Source organism: Ostrinia furnacalis, unplaced genomic scaffold, assembly GCF_004193835.3.
Source record: "Ostrinia furnacalis isolate ACB-3 unplaced genomic scaffold, ASM419383v2 OfSCF0710, whole genome shotgun sequence".
Taxonomy (NCBI): Eukaryota; Metazoa; Arthropoda; class Insecta; order Lepidoptera; family Crambidae; genus Ostrinia; species Ostrinia furnacalis.
The window spans coordinates 3,074,669-3,093,980 of record NW_021130949.1 but is presented as its reverse complement, the minus strand read 5'-3'; the positions used below and the strand labels follow the sequence as shown (position 1 = coordinate 3,093,980).

At 35.0% G+C, this 19,312-nt stretch overlaps 1 protein-coding gene across 2 annotated transcripts in view; it reads right to left on the bottom strand.

The window, feature by feature from the left end:
• Positions 1-655: 655 nt before the first annotated feature.
• LOC114349823 (uncharacterized) overlaps positions 656-19,312 on the bottom strand; it is a 54,140-nt gene continuing 35,483 nt past the window's right edge. For both annotated transcript variants that reach the window (XM_028300382.1, XM_028300383.1), the window contains exons 2-6: positions 12,491-12,609; positions 4,017-5,667; positions 2,947-3,701; positions 1,802-1,931; positions 656-1,313 (exon numbers count right to left, since the gene is read on the bottom strand). In XM_028300382.1, the coding sequence (XP_028156183.1) occupies positions 1,265-1,313; positions 1,802-1,931; positions 2,947-3,701; positions 4,017-5,667; positions 12,491-12,578 (2,673 nt within the window). In that variant the 5' untranslated portion in view covers positions 12,579-12,609 and the 3' untranslated portion in view covers positions 656-1,264. The remainder of the gene's footprint in view (positions 1,314-1,801; positions 1,932-2,946; positions 3,702-4,016; positions 5,668-12,490; positions 12,610-19,312) is intronic.

Here is a 19,312-nt window from a genome sequence, read left to right as displayed (position 1 = left end):
ACCAGACTTTTGAAGTTTGATACTACAAGTACATTAGATACACAAATATAACATGATTAAAATATAGTGTTTTAGTTAAAATAGTCCACAAACACACGACTTTAAAAGGTATAAAACCTGCCATGTTTGAAATAAATTAGAAGATCAGTCTCATCTTTGTCGACTATTTTATCACAGATTACAGTAGAAGAAACTATGAAAAACTATAAGCAACATACACTATTCCAAACAAAAAGTATTTTAGTTGTTAACGAACAGTCAGCTTCAAATTGTTCGTGACACCCGAAGTATCCAAAAAGTTCACAACACTTCTTTGTTACAATGAGGGCTATCGTTTTAGCGCTCACCAGTTTGCGCCACTGTAGAGTAAGGTCCTGTCACTTGCAGACAGTGGCACCAACTGGTGAGTGCTAAAGTGGTAGGAGGACTATCGCATTTGCACTTATCAAGATGGCGCTACTGTAGAGTAAGGTCCTGTCAATCGCCAGGGGTGCCAACTGTTAAGTATAAAACGATAGCCCTCATTGGATTAAGGTTGTGTTGTGAACTTTTTTACCATTTTGAGTGTCACGAACTAATGTTTGACGCTGACTGTACTTGAGTTATACCAATTTTACCAAATATCTGTTCTCATAAGACTTGATATTTGGAATAATGTACTGACATTATCTCAGTAAAGCAGATAAATTAGAAGTATTAAAACACCTATTTCTTATCTTTGGGATTTTAGTTTAAGTATGGACTAATGAGCGAAACGAAAATGAAGAAAAGAAAAATTCAGGTACAGTTTCAGTATTTTCACAAAGATTTTGAAATAAAAAATATTATTAACTCGAATGGCACGTCAATAGCTAAATAACTGATTACAATTAACATTAAAATACCTATTTAGGTGCTATTGATGAAGTTTTTTTATCTACTATGATTATTATACAATTAATATTCCAATAGTTTTATCTTCTAGTTGTTGAAATGACAATCATGTCTATAAAATCTTTTTTACATTAGTCACCTACTAACTTAGAAACAGGACAATCAGTGCATTCTGTACAATATGACATTCGATATAGATTTAGCGAAACGATCACGATATCGAATGTCATACTGTCCCGGAAATCTTAAAGCTAGATAGAATCATTTCAGAAGTATTTCATAACTATAAAAACAGTTCAGATTGAGTAGAAATAAAATAAATAACATCCAATAGAATAGAAGATTTTTTCATGCAAGTTTAAAAATCATGCAATCGTTTTTTTAACGCTAGTTATTCCTCGTCATTCAGAAGATCTGTGCAGGATTTTGCTTTGGTTGACCTGAAAAAGAAAAAAAATATGATTATTTTTTTGTTCAATTAATTCCTACTTCTATACTGAATGTCTTTAAATATTTAGGCTACTTTATTGCTTACCTATTACAGAGCAAAGATCAAAATTCGATTAAATTGCTTATTTTGAAGTTTGATGGGTTGAATTCATTGAACTTCATTGTTTACACCAATCACAGTACAGTATTTGTGACTGAGATTCCAATCCAGTTTTGAGAGTTGTTTTGTTATACAATAGTTACACTTGTCTCCAGCAGGACTCGAACCCACAAAGTTCTGACATTGGAATCCGGTACAGAACTGCTAATTATGTTACAAAAGCCATCCACCTCAAATCTCTGTATTTTTCAACTCATCATCATCATTTCAGCCACATGACGTCCAATGCTGTATCTACCTACATAGACCGCTGCTCCCAAAGATTAACTTCAAACTTGTGCCAAGTAAGATCTCCTTAGATGGATCAACATTACTTACTGGGAATTCTTCACTCTCCTGCAGACCCTCAATTCAATAGACCCGCTTCTCACAGACTTGAAGAGTTGTAACGCTTCCACATGCGCTAACTCATGGCACGCCTGACCGTTCACCGCCAGCACTTCGTCTCCTGGAAGGAGGTAAACAATCATGTTTAGCCAAGCCAATTGGAACCTAATTTCTGGGATACAAGCATCAAATCAGCAGTTCGTCTCCTGGAATATGGTAAACGTCATTCATAATTAACCAAGCTTAATACAACCTAATGTCCAGGAGACAAGCATCAAATTAGCAATCCACGTTTTGACAATGCGGTAACAAAATCGCCCATTGTTAGACACTTGCTTTCGCTATAAACTTGACTAGTAACAGATCATAAACATCAGTATTCTATGAATGTAAATTTATCTACAGGAAACAATATACGCTGCACATAAAATGCTCAATGAGAAACTTCTATTAAGCAGGAGGATAATTGTATGTGGAAACGTCAATTAGTGGACATTACGTATTAGCAGTATTAGTACTAATTTATTGTTAATTAGCCTTTACTCGCGGCTCTGCCCGCGTGAATTTTGGCTGAAATACCTAAATGAGTTATTAAGAGCCTAGGACAGAATCGACATTGTTAGGTGTTCTAAACTAGGTAAAATAATATTAGGTACCAGGCAAGTAATAGGTATAAACATAGTCAAATAATTTGAATGTGAACGTCGGTGAGGTAAATAAAGTCTTTTGTTTTGAATTTAGAATAAATGCGTGAAATAACATAAATATGTAAATAAGTAGTTGGACCTGTAGGTACTTGGTTTCTGAAGTGCATAATATCATTTAGGTGCAGTAATTAGGTACAAGTTATTATGTCCGTGTACTATTAGTATTAAGGGTCAAATAAACAGGTCTATTTGTAAATAAATAACATTAAATAGACGCAGTTAAATAAACATTACTATCGTGTTTTATGACTATTATTGCTACAAATCGAGGATACTTATCGGTACCGATGCAACATTATAAGCTCTTTGTTGAACTAACACAATAGTTTCCTATTCTTTATTCTTATCAATGGCATTCCTTAGAGACTTGCAGTCATTATAAATGGATGGTAATTGCTTAACTTATTTTACGACAGTGTGATTAATTACCTGCTTTTAATCTGCCATCGTCGATCGCTTGCCCCTGGGGTAGGATGCTTTTTATGAAGATGCCGAGCGGTCCCCGGGGAGAGTCACGTCCACCAACAATAGTGAATCCCAGCGGTTTCTTCCCGTGTCCCTTCTCAAACGTGATCGTGTGGTAAGTGTGCGTCGGCGCCCGCGGCCGTCTTGGCAATGTGCAGAAATTCGCGGCATTCGGCGTTTGTATATCACTGTCACAGTCCTGTCTGTCCTTATACCTATCCGTGGCACAGTCCGGCACGTCCACGTCCACGATATCACCCGCGCAACTGAGCGCCAGTCCGTCTTTATTAGCCCCGCCGTAGCTCACCACTTGCCGCCGCAGCAGTTTGTTATTCATGCTGCTGTAACTCGCGTTCTGGCCCTTGAGGAAATGTGAATGCGAGTTGGCCGCGCTGTCGGCCGGCTCGTCCGCAGATAGCGCGCTGCGATTACAAGCCGACTCATCCTGCGACCGCCGACGGTCTATCCTGACGTCATATTTATCAACACGTTTTTCCTTTCCTAAAATTATTGCGTTCTCGTAGTCGACCGAACTCTCGCGCATGAGGATGACGTTTCTCTGTCTGGACTCCACTGATTTTTCTCGCTGTCTGCAGATGACGATGTCTATTTCTGATGATCCCGATTTCAACGCGTCTTTCGCCTCAGCCATCGTCAGGTCCCGGAGTCGGCGTCCGTTCACATTGAGCAACTCGTCCCCAATGCGCAACGTGCCTTCCCTGGAAAATGCAAAAACTTACGTCAACCATGATTCAACTTGCGTAATAAAATAGGTAAATCCCTATTTACTTTTGTAAACAAATAAACGATTCAAAAATTTACTTTAGTTTAGTCTCACTAGTCACATTTTGACCCACAAACATAAGGGCTAATGTTTGTCTGATAAGACAAGAATTTGTGCCTAAACAATAAATATCGATAGTAAAGAATTTTATCACCTACCGCACAGATAAGCTTTTACTTGGTTAGGACTTGATTAATTTATTGTTAGTTACAAAAATAGGAATTCAATAAATAAATAAATAAATACTTACTTTTCAGCTAAACCTCCAGGAACGACGTGAGCAACTAAGTAGCCTACGTGACCTTCATCAGACAGTTTTGTTTTAGCGATGAATATTCCCAGTTCGTCCGATGGATTTCTTCTCATTATTCTAACAACTTTAAATTCAGACTGCCCCTTATCTGCTTTTCCTCCTCTTGATGGTTTCCTGCAAGGTGGTATTGGCGGGATTCCCGTATCTCCCAAACTAGCATCTCTCTGCCGCATCTTTTGTTTTTCAGTAAGTTGTAAGTATTGTGGTTCTGCGTAATCACTATTACTATTATTCTTTGGCATACGCCTAAGTATCTCTTTGCGATCTAACGATAAAGCTCTTTGGGTATGTCGTGGTCTTGGTTTAGGATGATCACTTATTCTTTCTCTACTCAACCTCCCTGATGATCTCGGTTTAGGGTAGCTTTGATCACCAGAAACGCTCCTACCATGACACGGCGCTAAAGGATTAATATGTGAAGCAGAACTTTCACATCGGGAAGAGATTCTATCACTGTCAAAAATTGAAGATGCTGCAGATTCATTGACTAGGATTCCAGAGTCAGCATCTTCACAGTCTTGAATTAAAACGTTTTCATCATCACATGAAACTTGGTAAACGTCATCATGGAACACGGATGTGCTTGTTTTTTGGAACTCGTCCAAGCCAGGCAAAGCTCCATAAGAAAAACTACGTAGTTTTGCTTTCACCCCACCTCTTTTCTTCCTGCTTTTACTAGAACCACTGGATTTTAAAATGTTATCGTTGCTTCCATTTACTTCGTCCTCGTTTTCGCCATTCGGTCGGTATAATTTTGAAAGGAACTTATTAGTCGACGATTTTAAATACCGATCTGACATTGCTCTTAATTTAGCCGATAAGCAGGAACTGGGGCCGATAGTATCTTTGTCGGGTTTATTATTCTTATATTTATCAGTCTTGCTCATGTTATGAGATTTCATTGCCACTGGTGCATCGTCATAAGGTTCATAGTCGTCATTGAAAATTTGGTCACTGGATTTTGATAGCTTAGCTCCTACTTTAGGTATTGCGTGGTAACGGTCGCATTCAGAGCCCGAACTATAACATCTCGCACCTCGATTAGTAAACGATTTGCCTTCCCTCCATTGGTTTTCAATAGGACTAGTCATGCCTTTGGCGAAGAAAACATCGTCGTCATAATTTGGCATTTTTACCCAAGGGTTTTGGTTTTCGAATTCTATGTGAGCCTCAGAGTAATTGCCCGCGTAGCGGCAATGGTTTGCGTCCTCGACGTGGCCAAATCCGCTGCAGTCACTTCCTGAGGTTGACGCAGCATCTTCCGCGTGTCGTAATGGCCCATTAGACTTGAAGCATGATAGCTTGGTGTTCTTTACTTTGTCAAGCAACGGGTTTCGCTTTTCGCGATATACGGTATACTCTTTTTCCAAAGAGCCTCCGCGGTTTTTACGAGTTTCATTATAGCCGTCCTGTGGTGAGGTGGGCCCGTTTTGTAGCGATATGCGGCGGGTGACCGGAGTCTCGCCGCCTCTATGGCACCGATGCGGGGACTTCTCGACGATAATGATTTGGTCGCTGAGATTGTAAAAGTTTGTTTCCACCGAGCTGCTGCTACTTTTTCGATTGCTGTAGCGCACTGGAGACAGATCTGAAAAAAAAAAGTGAAAATGTGTTGTTAAGTTTCTGCCAAAAATTGACAATTTGTAAAGTTAAGACTGCATGAAATAAATGAATACAGTAGCCTATTTTCAAACTAGTGCAACTGGGAATACGCACCCCTAATTTTCACGCACTACCAGGAACTTACGTCATTGCGTGAGGTAACTACTGTCATGTCATGTTTGTTTACATCTATGCACGTAATAAAATAGTCAATAGATGTAAGTAATGTTCTTCCTTATTGAATCTAGTCAAGTAATTATCTCCTTATTTTGCATCAAGCGACACTTCCCGTCACTAGTCGGTGTCGATATCCTTAAAAGACGTACGGAAAGTAAGTACATTACCATAAACGTATGTAACTGTGGTTAATTCGTCGAACAGAATTGAAAACCACAATGACGTCATATTAAGCAATGCGGTATAACTACAAGACTTTCCTGTTTCTTTGACAATAAGAAAATCACATTTTGGTAAAAAAATCTTGGTAAGAAAAACGACGTGCAATTTCAATGTCATACGTGTCACAATAAATTAGTCTTTTTTTGAGCTTTAAAAATAGCAAAGTTAGATTTTATGCGTCGCTACAATTTTTCCAGTTGACAATAAGTCATTGTGATTTTGTAGGCTATTTTAAAAACACTAACTGAATAAATATTTCTATGCATAAGTAGATGTTGATTTTATATTCGATATACATGCCTATATTAGTTAATAAATAATTTAATTATATTAAATCTTGTAATTGGTTGGTCAATGGTAGGTCATGATGTCTCATGGCTCAACATAACCTCATTTTCCTAAACTATTTTTGGACCACGCGCTATTGAGACTTCATACTGTTGCATTGTGACGAACGGGTGTTACTTCTTTCTTATGCAAACAAAAGCACGTTGCGTATTTGTTACGCAAACGCAAGTTACAGCCTATCAATTAACTACGACAAAATGTTGTCATGCCTAATGAGTGCGTGCGAAGATATTACATGCCGATTGAATAGTAAGCAGATGAGCAAGTCGGTAACTGTATAAGTAGGCGTCATGCTCCCTCGACCACTTGATATGTCCAAGCCAAATGTGTCGCTTAAAACGTTTTGTGTCACAGTAAAACGTTTTTGTTCTTTGGTTTAATGAAAACGGATTTGGGTAACTCCCCATTGCGTTCTTGTAATCAGCCTTTATTTATTTGATATGTGATAGCCATGCCTTCTTAAGTGGGGTTTAAAAGGATATTTTATTCATGTCTTATTTAACAAAATGTACCTATCAAAACCTTAAATTGAAGTAACAAATCAACGTTAAGAACATGTAATACCTAATTATGTTATGAAATTAAAGCTTAGCTTAGTACAAGGGACTAACGGGACTATTATAGTAATTTGTNAAAAAAAAAAAAAAAATAGTAATTTGTGCAGAAATAAATTACTAAGATTCTTTAAAAAAAATTAGCTTCTAGAATAGGGCTAGGTCATACGATAGATTCTATATGTACCTATCACTTGAAAAATACTTAATACACAATACACACAATATTTGGCGTCCACTAAGTTACAGAGACGTTAACTTTAACTATCTAAAAAATACGACATAATTATGCAGTCTTAAAAGTTCAGTCATTAAACTATTCATAAGTCAAGTTTTGTAATAATATCTTCATAGATTGTATTTCGGAAAGCTCTTGCACTAACAAAGTGGTACTTACGCTGACAACACTTCTTAGTTTCATATTCTCATGGACTTAACTACTTAACTTTGCGAAATTAAGTATCTGGCGAATTTTAATTATTGTTTTACGCAAAAAGATTGCAAATGCAAACATATTTTTAAATAGGATTTTGAAATTATTTTTCAAAAACTTGGCTTACATGGTATCTCAGTTGCTTTGCAATTTTCATGAATTCTTTCTCTCCAAAAAAAATATGGTGACAACTTGTAAGTTCAATGTAGACAAAGAAACAATTGTTTTGTCTACCTACAGGATAATTCAAAATTTTGTTTAAAATCGTATTTTATTTGACCTACCTACTTTTTTCATTTCCAAATTAGTTAATACTGTCCAGTTGAAAAATATGCTTAGGGTTATAATAAACACTAAATAACTAACAATTTATTAATTGTTCGCTATTGCGAGCTACAAAATTAATTTCAGCGCACCCATTTATAACCAAATGCCTGTTGTTTTGCGAAAGCAATTGTTTTGACAGGCCGCGTTTATTTATTACTTTAGGCGCTCGGAATAAGTAGTCCGCATGCACATAACTCAACTTTGACTTTACGCGTCCCGGTGTCAAACGTATTTTACGAGTGTTTGTTATCTGACTGTACGCCATATATCTGCATTAATTTATTGGAATTGATAACGCTGGTCACTAGTTCAACCTTATACCGACTAGCTACTGCTTGCGGCTTTGCCTCAAAAGACTATACTGTCACTAAAAGTCTTATACGCCATAAACTAAAAACTGATCTGAAACGCGCTTTGTTTATTACCTGAACTTAATAATACAAAATTGTATTTTTCCGTTCACTTTTTTTGCGACCAAACATTAGCCTATCTGCAAGGTACAATTTATATTGTGATTTAATGGTTTTTACAACATCTGAGTGTAAAAGTGGTAAAGAAACAAACATAACAATTATAGCTCTAACTCTATGCTTAGAGTTCTTATCTGCTTGATTGATGCTTCTTCATTTACATTAACTTAATGAGCGTAGTTTACTCTAATAGGTCAGTTCAGGATTGAAATGGAATAACACATGCGTCAAGGCGCAATATTCTCGGAGTGTGAATTTATAGTTACATAAAATCAACACTCTTTAACTAAAATTTAAAGCTTACTCTTTAGAAAGACCTCCTACAGCTACCTTTAAAATTACAGCATTACCAAGGGAACTGCACAATTGTATTGTGGGTAGTATTTGTAACCGTCTTTAAATCTACTGCCTGCATTTAGACGCCAACACACAGCGCTTTAGGTGTAAAGAACGGAGTAAACTGGCCGATTAAGTCTCACTAGAAAGCGCCATTTACAGCAATAAGTGCTAAAAAGCAAATTAATTGCGTGTTTTGTACAGCGAAGGTCTTTGGGAAGGAGAAACTAAGTCAGTGACATTCATTTGTCATTTATGGNAAATAAATAAATAAATAAAATAAACTATCAATGTAACCTATTTAAAAATTAATGCAACTTGGGAATACGCACCCCTAATTTTCACGCACTAACAGGAACTTACGTCATTGCGTGAGGTAACTACTTATGTCATGTCATATTTATTTACATCTATGCACGTAATAAAATAGTCAATAGGTGTAAGTAATGTTCTTCCTTATTAAATCTAGTCAAGTAATTATCTCCTTATTTTGCATCAAGCGACACTTCCCGTCACTAGTCGGTGTCGATATCCTTAAAGGACGTACGGAAAGTAAGTATATTACCATAAACGTATGTAACTGTGGTTAATTCGTAGAACAGAATTGAAAACCACAATGACGTCATATTAAGCAATGCGGTATAACTACAAGACTTTCCTGTTTCTTTGGCAATGTCTTGAATATTTCAAAAAGAAAATCACATTTTGGTAAAAAAATCTTTGTAAGAAAAACGACGTGCAATTTCAATGTCATATTATGTATCTCAATAAGATGTGAGTCCTTTTTTGGGCTTTAAAAATAGCAAAGTTAGATTTTATATGTCGCTAAGTACCATTTTTTTTCCTGTTGACAATAAGACATTGTGATTTTGTAGGCTATTTTAAAAACACTAACTGAATAAATATTTCTGTGCATAGCTGTTGTTGATCATCTTATTATCCTATAAACGCAACCTCATTTTCCTAAACTATTTTTGGACCACGCGCTATTGAGACTTCATACTGTTGTGACGAACGGGTGTTACTTCTTTCTTATGCAAACAAAAGCACGTTGCGTATTTGTTACGCAAACGCAAGTTACAGCCTATCAATTAACTACGACAAAATGTTGTCATGCCTAATGAGTGCGTGCGAAGATATTACATGCCGATTGAATAGTAAGCAGATGAGCAAGTCGGTAACTGTATAAGTAGGCGTCATGCTCCTTTGACCACTTTAAATGTCCAAGCCAAATGTGTCGCTTAAAACGTTTTGTGTCACAGTTAAACGTTTTTGTTCTTTGGTTTAATGAAAACGGATTTGGGTAACTCCCCGTTGCGTTCTTGTAATTTACCTTTATTTATTTTATATGTGACTGTCATAAAGCCTTTTTAAGTGGGATTTAAAAGGATATTGTATTAATGTCTTGTTTAATAAAATGTACTTATCAAAATCTTAAATTGAAGTAATAAATCAACGTTAAGGGCATGTAATAATTATGTTATGAAATTAAAGCTTAGCTTAGTACAAGGGGCTAACGGGACTATTATAGTAATTTGTGCAGAAATAAATTACTAAGATTCTTTAAAAAAAATTAGCTTCTAGAATAGGGCTAGGTCATACGATAGATTCTATTATGTACCTATCACTTCAAAATACTTAATACACAATATTTAGCGTCCACTAATTTACAGAGACGTTAACTTTAATTATCTAAAAAATACGACATAATTATGCAGTCTTAAAAGTTCAGTCATTATCCTATTCATAAGTCAAGTTTTGTAAAAATATCTTCGTAGATTGCCTTTCGGAAAGCTCTTGCACCAACAAAGTGGTAGGTACTTACGCTGACAACACTTCTTAGTTGTATGTTCTCATGGACTTAACTTTGCGAAATTAAGTATCTGGCGAATTTTAATTATTGTTTTACGCAAAAAGATTGCAAATGCAAACATATTTTTAAATAGGATTTTGAAATTAATTTTCAAGAAAAACCTTATTATTGTGGCTTACATTAGTACTAGATATCTCAGTTGCTTTGCAATTTTCATGAATTGTCTTTCTCTCCAAATAAATGGTGACATCTTGTAAGTTAAATGTAGACAAAGAAACAATAATTGTTTTGTCTACAAGACATGGCAATATTTTGTTTAAAAACGTATTTTATTTGACCTACCTACTTTGTTCATTTCCAAATTAGTCAGTCCAGTTATACAGTCATACGTACTGTCCAGTTGAAAAATATGTTTAGGGTTATAATAAACACAAAATAACTAACAATTAATTAATTTTTCGGTATTGCGTACCTACTACAAAATTAATTTCAGAGCACCCATTTATAACCAAATGCCTGTTGTTTTGCGAAAGCAATTGTTTTGACAAGCCACGTTTATTTCTTACTTTAGGCGCTCGGAATAAGTAGTCCGCATGCACATAACTCAACTTTGACTTTATGAAACCCGGTGTCAAACGTATTTTACGAGTGTTTGTTATCTGACTGCACGCAATATATCTGCATTAATTTATTGGAATTGATAACACTGGTCACTAGTTCAATCTTATACAGACTAGATTCTGCCTGCGGTATCGCCTGAAAAGACTATAATGTCTTATGTCGCCATAAACTTAAAACTGTTCTGAAACGCGCTTTGTTTATTAACTTAACTTGATAAATTAAGGTGTGTCATACATACAATTGTATTTTTCCGTTCAGATTTTTTGCAACCAAACATTAGCCTAATCTGCACGGTTCAATTTATAATGTGATTTCATGGTTTTTACAATATCTAAGTGTAAAAGTGGCAAAGAAACAAACATAACAATAGCTCTAACTCGATGCATAGAGTTCTTATCTGCTTGATTGATGCCTCTTCATTTACATTAACTTAATGAGCGTATTTTACTCTAATAGGTCAGTTCAGGATTGAAATGGTATAGTATACAGATAATAATCTCGGAGTGTGAATTTATAGTTACATTAAAATCAACACTCTTTAGCTAAAATTTAAAGCTTGCTCTTTAAAAAGACCTCCTACAGCTACCTTTAAAATTACAGCATTACCAAGGGAACTGCAACTGCACAATTGTATTGTGGGTGGTATTTGTGACCGTCCTTAAATCTACTGCCTGCATTTAGACGCCAACACACAGCGCTTTAGGTGTAAAGAACGGAGTAAACTGGCCGATTAAGTCTCACTAGAAAGCGCCATTTACAGCAATAAGTGCTAAAAAGCAAATTAATTGCGTGTTTTGTACATCGAAGGTCTTTGGGAAGGAGAAACTAAGTCAGTGACATTCATTTGTCATTTATAGAACGGTAATAGAATAGAATGGATAGTGCACGGTGCTTACCGAAACTTTTGATGTAGAGAAAAAAGAAGATATAAAGTCATGATGAGGTCGTTTGAGAGATAGAGTTGAATCAGAAAAAATCTAAAGCAGAACTTTGACATGGAAATGACTTATTTTATGTATTTCTGTAGTATGACATTGTAAAATTTTGTAGTCTCAAAATGCGTACTGTTATCTGGAAAAGATTTAATGTGGATAAAAACAGTAAAGCACAATTTATTGTGCTGTTTGATGGACTCATAAATGATTATTTTTAGTATGGGAAACTGGGACAACTAATAAATAAAAAGTTGTAACTTTCAATGCCCTAAAAACGTAGCACTGATGATGACGATGATAATGTACCTCTATAAAGACCATTTCGACTCCCAGTTGCATTTATAGACGGTTATTACAGCCGATCCTTGCAAGCAAGCGTTCTAGCTACTATTACATATTTATTCTGTGGTACTACCTACTACTACATGACATGCTAACAATATTATGACGTTCGGTAGATAGAGTGAGGTTTGATTTGGGCTTTGGCTGTCTGGTGTGATAAGGGTCGTAATTGCTTAAAATATTGTGGCACTGGCTATGCATTTATTATTGAATGAATATGGATTAGCTTACCGATTCTGGATCTTCGCGTAGACCGCGGTTCGGTCTCCGGCGAGACGGCGAGCAGCCGAGGCGGCTCGCCTTTCTTGAACCACCGCATCTTCGCCGTGTTTTACGCCATCTTGAACTTGCTGAAACAATTGAAAAATATTGTTAAAATAAAACAAATTGATGTTCGATTATTCAGTCATGAAGTAAATTTAATTTTGCTTCGTAAGATAAGAACGTCAATTCTAGGCTACAACTTAGTTTATAAGGGATCAGGGATTCTACATTTAGCATGATCCCTGATGATCGTGAATTTTGATAAATGTCTGGAAAAGTAACGACTTCTTCTGTTACAAAGTTACAGGGCTTGCTAGTACTGTATGAATTAGTAGCACGCATTAGGTAGTAAGTACGTAACTAGTACTGATTAAAATCAAGCTAATTTTGAAATAGACAGGTGTTACTAGAAGGTAACAAATCAGATTGATATTATACATTGATTATAATAAGACTTTACCCAACGAAAAAGACATCGACAGTCTCTAAGGAAAATAATGTGTATCTAACAGGAAAAAGACAACAAGTTAGTAATCAATACAATATGAATAAAACTACTCGTATATGATAGGTACGTATGATAATATTGGGACTTCTAAGAATATGATTTATAATTTGGATTAGGTATTATAACGTTGGATTATCTGGAAATTGAGGCCTAGAACTCTGAGGCGAGATAGACCAATTCTGTAAGAACTGAATTGGCCCATGGTTTGAAAATATACCTTCACATCAACAAATACTTAAGGTACCATATAATGAGCTATTTCACAGCTGCTAGTGCTTAACTGTCTAAACGATTGGACACCGAGTCATTAACTCTAACTGGTTTCTTAACAAGTACGTCTCCTTTTACGATGCCCATTGCAAATACAATTTCTACATACGGTCAGAGGTGTACTTGCTCAAGAGTGTTTATTGGAGTTGTCATGCCATTTCGACACTTTGAAACTTGATTTAAGTGGCCTAATTCTTAAAACATTTTCAAAGTCGAGCCTTAAAAAGTATCAAATTAATATTCATTGTGACCCTCTATTAAGCAATGACTTTTATCCTGGTGGCAAAACTAAAATTTAATACCACGGTTAAAGCAATAAAAAGGAATTGAGTTGGAAATTCAATACGAATTTTACATCGTAATTTTCTTGTTATGACATTATTTAAATTATCAAATGCCCAAAAATGATCATTTTATTTATTTAATATTATCTGTGTATAAATGAAGTGTTTGACGAAGTTGTGAATTTCGTTTACGAAAATAAACACAGCAATTTTCGTGTTGTTTAAGTACCTACTTACAAAAACATACTATAATTAAAATAAAATATGCAGATATTACTCTACATCATCTAATGGATATTAAATCAATGGCTACATAAACATAACTACTAGGTACACAATTAATTAGATTAAATAAATACCTAGTTGATTAAAATTTGATCTTAATTTAAACGTGCGGCTGGACTACATATGTACAAAACAAAAACTGATAGTAATGCGACTCTATTTGCTCACTTAACCGTCAAAACATCGATCATCGATTACTATCGTTAAAATCGACACCAGCTTCGTTTAGACCACGTAACAATGTCTAACCTTGCTTGTGCCGTTGTGTAACCGTTTCATGATTTTTTGCAACAATCGAAGGCTACTCTATTTTGAGCCAGCGTCTAGGGTGTTAGAACACATTTAGTTACATAAGATCATTGTGTTATGGATTAGTTACTTTACATAGGTAAGTTATTTCAACCTTTGGAAACTGTTAAAAAACGGTCTATGGAAATGAAGAGGTGTGGTCGAAATTTCTTTGTAGAAAAGAATAGAATTATAAAGTAACCTTTCCCTGTGATAGTTGATATTTTATAGCAAGCTGGAGTGTCATGTCGAAGATCCCATGACGAGTTTTGGAATGAAGACAGTCTTGTCAAGCGGGGGTAAATCCAGCAAGATTGACTAACGTCTTACGGAAGGCACTCGTACTAGTAGCGGTTTGGGGAAAATTTCAGAACAGCGGGCTCAAAGCTCAATTTCAAAAAAAATCTAGAATGTTCTTTTAGATTCTGAAATTCAATGTCGTCTGGCGCATAAATTATATCGAAAATAATATTTTCAATTCCAGAATCGGCAAAAAACAAGAATGACGCAACGGAGCAATCAAAATATTGTTATTTATCCTTGATACATAAATAACTCGTTAGAATTTTTTCAAGATCACACACAATCGAGACGATTGAATTCGATTGTTCGCGAAATCGACTCTATAATTCGTCGCGTAACGCTTCATGGAACCTTTATTTACAAACAATTATGTATTGTTTGCGAGAAAATCTTACATAAGGAGCGTAATCTTCATTTTATAAGCGTGCAAATAATTTTGGCTATGTAAAAACAATCGGATTACTATTGAAATTTTTTATTATTACATTTTGTATTCTTTACACTAATACACGAGTGCATATAACATATTTATGACGGCATATATCAAGCTTAACACTAACGCAACTTAATATGATACATTTTATTTTGTGACAGAAATGTATAGTCTAAAAGTCTAATGCACTGTCGACTGTACCTATTTTTTCAATAGTCACAGCTTTTAAGTTATTTAGCTTAAGACTCGAGACATCGGTATTAGTAATAGATGGATTACATAAAATCTGTTTAAGAACTTTAGTTCTAGTAACTGAAACTTTAGCCCTTTGCGGGATTTGTACCTGCGACCTCTGGCTTTCTCAGAGTTACAATTACAAGGTGGAAACCTCAAGATTAGTTGTGAAGTTAAAGNTGAAAAATAATGTTAAAATAAAACAAATTGATGTACGATTACTATTCAGTCATGAAGTAAATTTAATTTTGCTTCGTAAGATAAGAACGTCAATTCTAGGCTACAACTTATAAGTTTCTTAGGGATCAGGGATTCTACAACTTGTAGCATGATCCCTGATGATCGAGAATTTTGAAGATTTGCTTGAACGATAACTCTGGAAAACTAGTAACAATTTCTTCTGTTACAAAGTTGCAGGGCTTGCTAGTCTTAACTGTATGAACTAGTATCACGCAATAGCTTATAATGTAGGTAAGTAACTACATAATAAGCTTGGTAATTTTCATATTACTGACTGATAAGATTAATAAGAAAGTAATAAAAAGCTTGTAATATTAGGGTAATTTTGCCGAAAGGTTAATTTTCTATTTAACCAATATAAACATAAGGAAAAATATTGTATCTTATGCAGGCAAGGTGTAACTAACTAGACGGTAACAAATCAGATTGATATTTCTCATTGATTATAATAAGACTTTACCCAACGAAAAGGACATCGACAGTCTCTAAGGAAAATGCTGTGTAACAGGAAAAATATCTAGTAATCAATACAATATGAATAAAACTACTCGTATAAGATACGTATGATAATATTGGGACTTCTAAGAATATGATTTATAATTTGGATTAGGTATTACGCTGGATTTCAGAACTTGATTAAAGCACATTTAAGCTTGCATTTATCTGGAAATTGAGGCCTAGAACTCTTGAGGCGAGATAGACCAATTCTGTAACAACTGAACTGGCCCATGGTTTAAAAATATACCTTCACATCAACAAATACTTAAGGTACCATATACTGAGCTATTTCACAGCTGCTAGTGCTTAACTGTCTAAACGATTGGACACCGAGTCATTAACTCTAACTGGTTTCTTAACAAGTACGTCTCCTTTTACGATGCTCATTGCAAATACAATTTCTACATACGGTCAGAGGTGTACTTGCTCAAGAGTGTTTATTGGAGTTGTCATGCCATTTCGACACTTTGAAACTTGATTTAAGTGGCCTAATTGTTATAAACATTTTCAAAGTTGAGCCTTGAAAAGTATCAAATTAATATTCATTGCGACCCTAATAAGCAATGACCTTTATCCTGGTGGCAAAACTTAAATTAATACCAATATTAAAGTAATAAAATGGAATTGATTTGGAAATTCAATACGAATTACCTACATCGTAATTTTCTTGTTATGACATTTTCTAAATTGGCAAATGCCTAAATATGATAATTTAATTTACTTAATATTTTATTATACAGTGTGAGTCACGTTAAAGTGTACATATGAAAATAGATAAAACTAGACCTATTTTTATCGACAAAAAAGAGGTCAAATTTTTTTTGAGATTTTTTTAAAAAAATTTATAGTATTTTTTTTCTTCCAATTACTTATTGTAAAGAAAACGTAATAACTTTTAAACTAAGCGGTATATCCTGATAAAATAAAAACAGTAATAATGCTAAATAACAGGCGATACTAAAAGGCCAACAAATAATAAAAAATGATAATTTTTGAAAAAAATCTGCTTAAATATTCGTGTTTTTTTGGTTATTTGATAAATTTCTCCAAAAAATGCCCCTATAACTGGTGGTTTTTATTACTTTGTATTATTTTCTATCGTATTACCTTCGTAAAACCAAAAATCGCATGTCTCTATCCCTATCGCAACGTTTGCAATGATCGTTTGAACTAAGCCTCTCCGAGCGCGCCATTCAACGCTTCGTTAACAACAAAACTGAAAATGGCTCTAGATTTGTAATTTTGATAAAGACAAGTTAGATTTCAAATAAAAACAAAAGATTTCGAAGTAAAATAAGCATTTTAGTTAAAATTAAAATTGTCTTTACCTGTAGCGGAGNAGTTAAACTGATCATCCGAGTGATCTAAATGTACCGATTAAACTTTGAAGAGTTAATTGGGTGGGTTAACTGGATCTGATTTATTAAATGACTAACTTCTCACTGCGGCTTCGTGTGGATTTAGATCTGACACAAAAGTCTTCACGATAGAAAAAGGTTTTAAAACTCGTTAATTCCTTTAGAACACCTTTAAGGTTTTTTATGGAAATGTGTATATCCTTTTCATAGGTCTAGACTACTAGTAGTAGGTATTTTTAGTTTTACATTAGACATGGTGTTCTAAAAGTAGGTAATAAAATTGGTTCGTGTTGAAAGGTTGCTTTGAATTCATACTATTTGTAGGCTTTNATAGCATTACATGGGAAAGTTGAAGATGCTGCTCTGATGGAGTACGTTATAGATGGAATTAGAGACGTTGAGACGAATAAAGTTATACTGTATGGCGCCGCGGATATTAAGGAGTTCAGGAAGAAACTAGAGATATACAGCGAGTTTATGAAGAAGTTAGCGAAACCGACACCTACGACGTCAAGTTACCAAGGAAGTCATGGTAATCGAAGATCGGGAAATGATGAGAATCCTAAGAGAAGATGTTATAACTGTGGAGCTTTCGATCATCAATATTCTGCATGTGAAAAGGGAATTAAATGCTTTAGATGCAATGACTTTGGACACAAGCGTGATGATTGTCCCAATAATGAACAGAAGAAGACGTTGACTATTCTGAAAGTAGTAAAAGATGATGTACCGTTAGAGAAGATTAAGATTGAAGCAGTGGAAAAAGATGATAATACAGTTGTAGTATACGACATAGGCGACTCTAGACACATGACTAAAATTCAGAAAATGTTGGAAGACTGCAAGCCTACAGACGAAATAAAGAAGAGTAATGACTGTCAGATTGAACAACTACCTGCACCACGAATGAAACACGCCGACGCCCTAAGCTGTTTAGTACTTACCGAAAAGACTGCACGACTGAAGACACAAGATGAAGATGAACCTATTCAGATGCTGAAAGAATCCTACCAGAATGACATGTTGCCCAAAGAGAGAAATGAAGATGGATTATTTGTACTACCGGAGAAGATGCGTCACGAAATTATAAGAGAGAATCACGAGGGAGGAAAAGAAGGACTATTTGACCCGAATGATAAAGGAGATGATGACCTTGTTAAGATGATAGTAGAGGAAAACGTAGAAAGAATGAACGAGACAAGACGAGAGTTAAGAGAAAAGGCGAGAGAATGTGTAGAGACAATTCAAGATGGAAGTGTTAGAGTTTATAACAAGAAAAGAAAGAAAGCTAGAACATACGAGAAAGGTGATTTGAGAATTGGAAATACAGAAGACCCTAATTTTATGAAGACGTGGATTGCCACCGAAGACGAAGGTATTTCATCTGGGACAGATGAATAATCAGGAAGGCCGTGTGGGATTAAGGAGTTTGGTTTAGTTTTTATTTTTAATTATGTTCTTTATGGTGAGATGTCAGATTTGGTTTTAGATGACGTTAGCTGTCTGTAAAAAGATGTACGATTTTGTAAGACGATTTTAATAAAATGGAGAACGAATAAAACCCTTATAATTTTCAATTGAACAATCTCACAATCCCACATATATAGATGTCTATTGATTCATTTATAGAGATATTTTTTACCAAAAGAAACACGTCGATCTAAACATTATGATAGCTTAGGCTTCTTTTGTAGTTGGAATAGGTAGGTATGCGATTCAACGCATTTTTTCCCCGTAAAAAAAAAGGTAGGTACTATTAAGCAACAAAACTGAGTCTGATGTGCTATTAAACTATACAAAAAACTTATTTCAGACAGGTACTTACTAGCTGGCTTACGTCAGCCCGGCTTTAGAAACTTTTCAAAGCCACATAAAACCGCAAAGAATAAATTATTAAGATTCACTGAAAATTATTCCCAAAGCGTCCCATGAAGTTTGGACTGAGTTTATGAAAATGTTTGAGTTGAATTATTTTACATCGTTTGCGACTAGCTCTGGTATTCGACCTCGCTTGCGTGGAATACAATTTTAAAAAAGTTTTACAGTAAAAATAGGTACTTAGTATTTATTTATTATCCCTTTATAGAG